The sequence below is a fragment of the Maylandia zebra genome, linkage group LG7, assembly GCF_041146795.1.
Source record: "Maylandia zebra isolate NMK-2024a linkage group LG7, Mzebra_GT3a, whole genome shotgun sequence".
In the NCBI taxonomy this organism is placed as follows: Eukaryota; Metazoa; Chordata; class Actinopteri; order Cichliformes; family Cichlidae; genus Maylandia; species Maylandia zebra.
Genome location: NC_135173.1, coordinates 7,451,935 through 7,460,805, shown reverse-complemented (window position 1 = coordinate 7,460,805; position 8,871 = coordinate 7,451,935). Strand labels below are relative to the sequence as shown.

Here is an 8,871-nt window from a genome sequence, read left to right as displayed (position 1 = left end):
GTATGTGGATTATGCATGACATTGGCAGGATCAGTTGGGTATGCGAGTCCAAGTAGAGCTTTCAGAGCTAAGCCTGCGCTGTGAGGACCTGCAAGGAGGAGAGGAGGATGGCAGCAAAAAGGAAGAACCTGGATATAAGAAAGTATTTTTCAAAGAAATCTGTAAGTCACTTAAAGCCAAGTTCACTCATAAAATGTGTCCGTCTTAATAAAGTTACAGGCTATTCTAGGCTTTGGCCTACATCAGTCTAAAATTGTACCCATGAATAACGTGTTTTGGAAACTAACTGCACAACAGGCAGCACTATTAGTTCTCTCAGTCTCCCAGAGTAACATTTCTAATTTTGATTGAAACTGTCAGAGAAAACGGCAGCTTTGAACAGCCCGGATATTAGTTTACAGAGGCTGTTAAAATTATATGTCTAACGTTAAAATGTTGGTGACACAATAATTTCATCCTAATGGCACTGACATATTCATAGGGTTAATTTCTGAGACAAATATCATGAGGTAGTCATGATTTTGCAAATATCCCACCTTGTAGTGCAGTTTGCGCAAAGTGTTTTAAAAATGCACTCATCCTACAAACATTACCGATGAGTCAAGATCTGCACAAATTGACAGAAACACTGAAGCAGCTACTCATTTTATTCTTATTGTCATGTTCGTCCTATTTGTCAGGTGACAGAAGAACCAACACCAAGCTCAGAGAGTAATGGTGACTCAAGATCACAGGTGAAATTGGATGATAACTTGATGGTTCATGACTGTATTTGAAGCACATGTGTGACTGCATGTATGTGGAATGTCTCACTGTTATTTATCAGGTGACAGAGGCAGCTCTGCCATGTTGTAGCTCGGACAGAGGTGAAGAGGCAAGGTCACAGATGACTGACTGATGTTATGGTGCTATAGATTGACTAGTATTTATTATCATGACAATTGTTAGGCTGCTGATGTAAATTGAATCTGAATTGACACGTCTCACTTTTATATGGCACAAATCAATGTGTTATTTTATCAGGTGGCAATATGTGCTAGTGCAGTCGGAGGGTTAGGTAGTTCATGTTTAGAATAAAAAATCCCAACTCACTGATTTAATAGGGGCAATAGTGTGCCTAAAATGTTGCATAATTTTGCTGAGAGATCTTTTGTGATAATCTTAGATGAGTAGTTTTATGGACAAAAACCACCAGGTCACTCAGTGTTCCCCTAGTGCTAATGTAAGAGATGTTGGTGTATAAATGAACTAATGTTGTTAAGTCCTTAAAGTCATATTCTTTATGACAATATGGTCGAAGTAAACTAAAGTCTAAAATACTTAGTCATTTGTTTAATAAGAATTTAACATTTTATAATTCACATATAAAACTATGAATTGTAATTTTAAATGGTTTAAAAGCACGTAGAATAGCATATGTAGGCAAGTATATTTCTACTTTTCTTTTTTTTTTTTTTTTATCAAGAAGCAAAGACAAAAAGGAAAAAAGAAAGAAACAGGGCAGGGTTGAATCATCCGTCCCCACCAATGCCAAAACCAAATCTACACCCTTGGTCAGTAGAATCAGAGAAGTAGAAACAAATAAACACACAACTAGAACCCAACCATTCAGAGCGAGAGAGAGCAAGAAACTGATTCCAGCAGGTGATTTACTTCCTGCTTTGCTTCTAAAACTTGCTAAGCTCCGCCCACACAGGAAGTGTTGGAGCTGTCACACCTCTCACATGGTGAAAATCAGATGACCACTGAAGGTGTTATGATGATTTTGACTGTCATTTAGCCTTGCACCAGTATAGAGACGTACAGACACCTGATCTCCAACGTCTAGAAGCAGTGAGGCACCATTAGAGGTGCTCACACCACCAGATGTTTGATGTTCATATGCAATAAAAATGTGCTCTCCATTCCTGAACAACACACCACCTGCAGCAAGATTTCCATCTCCATATAAGCTCCAGTCAAAGTGGTAGACTCCTCTCACTGGTGCAGTGAAAATACCTGTGGGACATTTGTTTTTGTTAAATGGAAAATCAGCTGTCAGAAAATCTGGAACATCAGCCTGACATCAACATAGCTGAGAAGTGACATTCAGTGTTATTACCTGTGTGTGGATTGTAGGCATTTCCAATGTTTGTGACAACACGTTTGAAGACCAGAGTAATCTGAGTGTTAAAGGGTCCAGTTTCTCTATTGCCTTGATCGAGCAGAGAGGCTGAGAAAGCCACCTGTTTGACTGAGAGAGAGAGAAATGTCATTATTTTAACCTTTCTGTTTTAGAGTTAGACTCTTCCCAAAAAAAGTGACCATGACAAAAACTTGAATCTCCAATGAAAGAAATGTTTGACAGATGAAAGCATTTCATTGTCACAGAAGAAATAAAACTCTGTGACTGGAAACTGAAATTTGATTGAATCTATTTTTGAGGATCCCAAACTCGTCCGTTAGATCAGACAGGAAGTTATTTTATAGCTTCTGCCAAGTCAACAAACTGTGTTATTCAGTGTTTTAGTTGCATGTTGGTTTGTGCTTCAGATAAACATGAACTCAGTTTAATGTAATTCAGTAAATTAGATCCAGTAATGAACTTAATGTGTGTTCTGAAACTTGAAGTTTGAAGTGTGATGTTGAGCTGATCAGAGCAGTTTTTAGTTTGAGTGTCTAACATTAATCCATTCAGACATATATTTTAGAATTCAAGTCAATCATCCGTCCATTCTCTTCCACTTATCCTTGTCAGGGTTGCTGATCCCAGAAGTAGGCTACACCCTGGACAAGTCTGTCACAGGGCTAAGACATAAAGACGGACAGACAGACAGACATTTGCATTTACATTGCTTCCCACATTCACACATATGGGCAATTTAGAATTACCAGTTAACCTAACACCACTAACTGCATGTCTTTGGACTGTGGGACGAATCCGGAGTACCCTGAGAGAAGCGACACAAACACGGGGAAAACATGGAAATTCGGCACAGAAAGACAGAGCCAATCACCTCACCATGTCTGCAATATAAATGTCTGTTTTTCTATTTATATTTTCAGATTCCCTCACAGTACCTTGTAGCTGCTGCGTCAGCTTATCAGTCTGAATCTTCTGACTCTCCAGCTTTGCTGCTTGTTCTGAGAAAATGCAAAATGGAGGAAATCTTAGTGACAGCACACAGTGATTCACATGTTTTAATCTGTAAGAAACAAAGTAACTGACTTAGAGCTGGGCCATATCATACCGTTCAGGGTTTACCGGTATAATGTTAGGCAATTTGTTTTCATTGTTGTTTTCATACGCACATGACGGAAAAAGCATGGTGGCGACGGAGAATGACCAGGGCAAAAGCGGATCGTTAAATGAAACAGATGAACCAGAATTGGTTTGTAAAAATGGTGCAACTTCAGTGATGTGGAACTGGTTTGGCTTTTGTCCAGCATGACTAGTACAACTTTGATAAGCTATGAAGCCCCACCCTTGTCGGGCATTGCGGCTACCGTAGTCAGGAGCCTCGCGGACTCGGAGTAATCTGGGTCCTAAACTCCAATCATTCATGTCCCAAAGTCAAACGAACACCGCGGCATCACTGAAAGTTAAAAACACTCTAAATCCTTTCATATTTTTTAGAAAAAAAGTCGCTAAAGGGTCTGAAAACTCGCTAAATATAGCGACAAAGTCGCTAAGTTGGCAACACTGACTTTGATCACTGGAACATGTGCTCCATAGTGCAGCTGTGCTCTCTCGCCACAAGGGGGCTCCCCCCACACAGCTGACAGCCTTTCCAACATTTACAACTCCACAACTTTATTAGTTAAAAAAAAACATCAATGTATTTTGACTTAAACAAGCACCTTTTTATGTGCGGCAAAGCCATATAAAAATGTAACAGTGCAAATGCAAATTCCTTGCTGACAGTTTAACCAAAATCCTTTTTCAGTGGAAAGGGTGACATATCCTCAGCATAACCATGTATAATATCCACAAAATTTAAAAGGAGATTAAACACACACAATACGGTAATATTATGTTGAAGCACAGTACATATCACTCCACCAGGCTCCAGACTACGGCAGTCGTAATGCTCCGACAATCTATCAAGCGGTGCTGCTTCATAGCTTAGCAAAGTCGTACTAAAACATTTCTTTTTTTTTTTTTTTTTTTTTTTTAAGTTTCTTGACAGATTTTTGAGTGCCGTGTACCACATAAAATCGGTTTGGTAATAACGATGGCCCGCTTGCATGCTCTACCAAAAAATGTGCTCTGGTGTGTATCTGACAGATGAAAGCCAAACCAGTTCCACATCACTGAAGTTGCACCATTTTTACAAACCAATTCTGGTTCATCTGTTTCATTCAACAATCTGCTTTCGCCCTTCTCGTTCTCTGTCGCTGCTGTGCTTTTTCCTCCATGTGCGTATGAAAACAAAGGCACTGCGCATGTGCGTTTTACCCATATTCTATCACGATATATAATTTTCTTATCATTGCCTAATGATAAGAACGGTATGATATGGCCCAGCCCTACAGGCTAGATGAACTTTCTGTACATGAGTTAGTGAAACAACTGCATCAGTTGTGTTCTTGTATCTTGTAATACAACATACATCCTCTTTGCTGAACTAAGGCGTAACCATCAATATTAAGTCATGCTCATATACATATGTACTGTACTGGTCAGTTTTTGGTTTAAAAACTGGTTCATCCCAAAGACAGAACTCCTAAACACAAACTTAACAATGTGGTGTATGCTGTACAGTGTAGCGAGAAATGCTCAGACCTCTACATTGGAGAGACCAAACAGCCACTTCATAAATGAATGACACAACATAGAAGAGCCACCTCCATGGGACAAGATTCAGCAGTCCATCTGCATCTAAAGGTCAAAGGTCACTCTTTCGAGGATGCCAATGTTCACATTTTGGACAAAGAAGACAGATGGTTTGAAAGAGGAACGAAGCCATCTATGTCCACTGTGAACGACCATCTTTGAACAGAGGGTGGGGCTTATGACACCAACTGTCTGCCATCTACAGGGAGTGCAGAATTATTAGGCAAATGAGTATTTTGTCCACATCATCCTCTTCATGCATGTTGTCTTACTCCAAGCTGTATAGGCTCGAAAGCCTACTACCAATTAAGCATATTAGGTGATGTGCATCTCTGTAAAGAGAAGGGGTGTGGTCTAATGACATGAACACCCTATATCAGGTGTGTATAATTATTAGGCAACTTCCTTTCAGTTGGCAAAATGGGTCAAAAGAAGGACTTGACAGGCTCAGAAAAGTCAAAAATAGTGAGATATCTTGCAGAGGGATGCAGCAGTCTCAAAATTGCAAAGCTTCTGAAGCGTGATCATCAAACAATCAAGCGTTTCATTCAAAATAGTCAACAGGGTCGCAAGAAGCGTGTGGAAAAACCAAGGCGCAAAATAACTGCCCATGAACTGAGAAAAGTCAAGCGTGCAGCCGCCAAGATGCCACTTGCCACCAGTTTGGCCATATTTCAGAGCTGCAACATCACTGGAGTGCCCAAAAGCACAAGGTGTGCAATACTCAGAGACATGGCCAAGGTAAGAAAGGCTGAAAGACGACCACCACTGAACAAGACACACAAGCTGAAACGTCAAGACTGGGCCAAGAAATATCTCAAGACTGGTTTTTCTAAGGTTTTATGGACTGATGAAATGAGAGTGAGTCTTGATGGGCCAGATGGATGGGCCCGTGGCTGGATTGGTAAAGGGCAGAGAGCTCCAGTCCGACTCAGATGCCAGCAAGGTGGAGGTGGAGTACTGGTTTGGGCTGGTATCATCAAAGATGAGCTTGTGGGGCCTTTTCGGGTTGAGGATGGAGTCAAGATCAACTCCCAGTCCTACTGCCAGTTTCTGGAAGACACCTTCTTCAAGCAGTGGTACAGGAAGAAGTCTGCATCCTTCAAGAAAAACATGATTTTCATGCAGGACAATGCTCCATCACACGTGTCCAAGTACTCCACAGCGTGGCTGGCAAGAAAGGAAGAAAAACTAATGACATGGCCTCCTTGTTCACCTGATCTGAACCCCATTGAGAACCTGTGGTCCATCATCAAATGTGAGATTTACAAGGAGGGAAAACAGTACACCTCTCTGAACAGTGTCTGGGAGGCTGTGGTTGCTGCTGCACGCAATGTTGATGGTGAACAGATCAAAACACTGACAGAATCCATGGATGGCAGGCTTTTGAGTGTCCTTGCAAAGAAAGGTGGCTATATTGGTCGCTGATTTGTTTTTGTTTTGTTTTTGAATGTCAGAAATGTATATTTGTGAATGTGGAGATGTTATATTGGTTTCACTGGTAAAAATAAATAATTGAAATGGGTATATATTTGTTTTTTGTTAAGTTGCCTAATAATTATGCACAGTAATAGTCACCTGCACACACAGATATCCCCCTAAAATAGCTAAAACTAAAAACAAACTAAAAACTACTTCCAAAAACATTCAGCTTTGATATTAATGAGTTTTTTGAGTTCATTGAGAACATGGTTGTTGTTCAATAATAAAATTATTCCTCAAAAATACTACTTGCCTAATAATTCTGCACTCCCTGTATAATCCAGTTTTGAGATCTCTTCCCAGACGCCTTAACGCCCACTCACATCCTGGGCCATCTGACCTCAGGGAATCACATGATAGGGTGGGACTAGGTTTTACAGTGGGTTATCCCCAAACCTTGGCTGATTGTGACTTACACCCATTTTCACACCTTGGCTCATGTGAATAGGTAGAGGATCAACATGGGGTCCATGTCCCTCTTGGAGGGGGACACACCCACACACACCCAAATCTGAGACCCTCCACCATTTAATCCTAGAACTGAAGAAGCTTCTTGAATGAGAGGTGAAACGTCTTCAAGCAATGTACAGAAGTCCAGATGCTTTTCTTTCAAAGCCCTTTAGACTGTTTGGTTTGGAAGTGTTTGCCATGAAGAGGAGCTGTGAGCTGTTTCATTATAAACACATTCCAGTCAGTTCCTAATGTTGAGATGAAAAGAGATAGGTTTTTTTTTTTGGTTCTTCTAAAAAAATATTTAAATGTTTTGAAGTTTTATACTTTGGAATCAAACATGTAAAAAATCCCCAACATCTTTACATGCTCTTTAACAAATTTCATTTTTTTGAAGTCACATTGATGTATGAAACTGTACCTTGATTCTCTCTCTGTAGGACAGTGATCCGCTCATTCTGCACAGCCAATGAGGCGGTAAGCTCTCTCAGCACAGCATGGATGTCCTGAGGACAGGGTTGTTGGACTGCAGTCTCAGTCTCATCTGCTGAAAAAGAGCAGACCAGAAGCAAAAGTGGGAAAAACATGATGATCTTCATTCTGTCACGACAAAGCTGCTGTATAACTGTCATCTGTAAATCTGAGTGTTTTATAATGTGTGGGAAAGAGGCGTGAATGAGGAGGTTACTGCCCCACATGTCTCCTCATCCTCCACCTCACACACTGCATTCCACCAACAAGTACGAAGTGGACGACATCGATGAGGAGGGCAAAGAGCGGCACATGCTGAGCAGACGGCGGATCATCCCTCTGCCGCAGTGGAAAGCCAACCCGGAGACGGACCCTGAGGCGCTGTTCAGTAAGGACCAGCTGGTGCTGGCCCTTTACCCTCAGACCACCTGCTTCTACCGAGCGCTCATCCACACGCCGCCGCAAAGGCCTCAGGACGATTACTCGGTGCTGTTTGAGGACACGTCGTACCCTGACGGTTACTCACCGCCGCTCAACGTGGCGCAGCGCTACGTGGTCGCCTGCAAAGAGAACAAGAAGAAGTGAGCAGCAGCGGCGGGACCAAACGTCCATGTTTATAAGAACACATATTCCTCAGTCTGATGCTTGTATCCCTGGGACTGATGTTGTTTCTTGTCAGCTCTCATCAGAGTGGGATTTGTATTGATCAGCTGATCAGATGTTGAACAGCAAGAAGCACTCGAGGAAGAAGAAAAAAACATTTTTTTAATTTATTTTCAGCAAGTAAAAAAACTCATTCATGTTTTATTCAAACTGTCTTGTTTTTTACGTGTTCGTGTTTGTTGTTGTTTAAAGAAACTGTGCACAAAAAAAAAAAAAAAAAAAAAAGGAAGGGTATAGATAATGAAAGGTGTTAGATTGGCCAATTGGTCATGATCGACTCTGAGCTGGACCAATTACAGCCGAGGAGGTTGGATGCACCCTCCCCCTTGTTTAGCAATCACGTGATTGTCGCGCATTGCATGCCGGGAACTCGTGGCAAAACAATCCAAGTACCGCATCAAATGCAAGCGTTTGCAGCACCGCAAAACGTTCATTCTCCGGTTCCAATACCTTCTTGTTTTTTCTTTGCCGCACAAAAAGGAATGTACAAAACAAAAGGAGAGCAATGCCGGTCCGTACAAAGACAGACTCGACGAAAAGACAAAGAAAAGATACGAGGAAAAAATCAAAGGAGTGAAAGGGTCAGACCCTTACGAGCACACAGAGTGGACAAAAGATGTTAGCGTGCTGCCCAACTTTCACCACGCTCAGATTTATAATTACACGGTTCTTGGAGTGAGTGCACACACTCATGAAGTTTAGTAACTTCAGGTCACTGCAACAAGCCCAGGTACAGTTTACCGACGGATGGGTGCAGGACCTTGAAATGCACCGTGTAGAACGAAAGACCATCGTACGAACAAAGGTAAGTTTACCAGTCTCACAAATCGTCGTCATAAATACACATTCGTTAACCGTTTATTAATATAACCTTTGAGCTCAACGGTAATTAATTAGTAGTGGAAATAATTTCTGGTTCATCACAGAAATGTAGCAGTGACAATAATATTGTATGTTGTAATCGCACTGGACAATTAGTGATACAAAAC

At 41.3% G+C, this 8,871-nt stretch overlaps 1 protein-coding gene and 1 pseudogene across 1 annotated transcript; one reads left to right on the top strand and one right to left on the bottom strand.

Annotated features, from left to right (window-relative positions):
- Positions 1-410: 410 nt before the first annotated feature.
- On the bottom strand, positions 411-7,401 carry LOC143419327 (complement C1q tumor necrosis factor-related protein 3-like). Its single transcript, XM_076885641.1, has 4 exons — positions 7,170-7,401; positions 3,061-3,123; positions 2,102-2,233; positions 411-1,998 (listed from the first exon to the last, which is right to left on the bottom strand). The coding sequence occupies exons 1-4, from the start codon at positions 7,378-7,380 to the stop codon at positions 1,721-1,723; spliced, it is 684 nt and encodes a 227-aa protein (XP_076741756.1). The 5' UTR covers positions 7,381-7,401; the 3' UTR covers positions 411-1,720.
- A 43-nt stretch (positions 7,402-7,444) lies between these two features.
- On the top strand, positions 7,445-8,005 carry LOC143419717 (SAGA-associated factor 29 pseudogene; annotated as a pseudogene).
- The last annotated feature ends 866 nt before the right edge of the window (positions 8,006-8,871 follow it).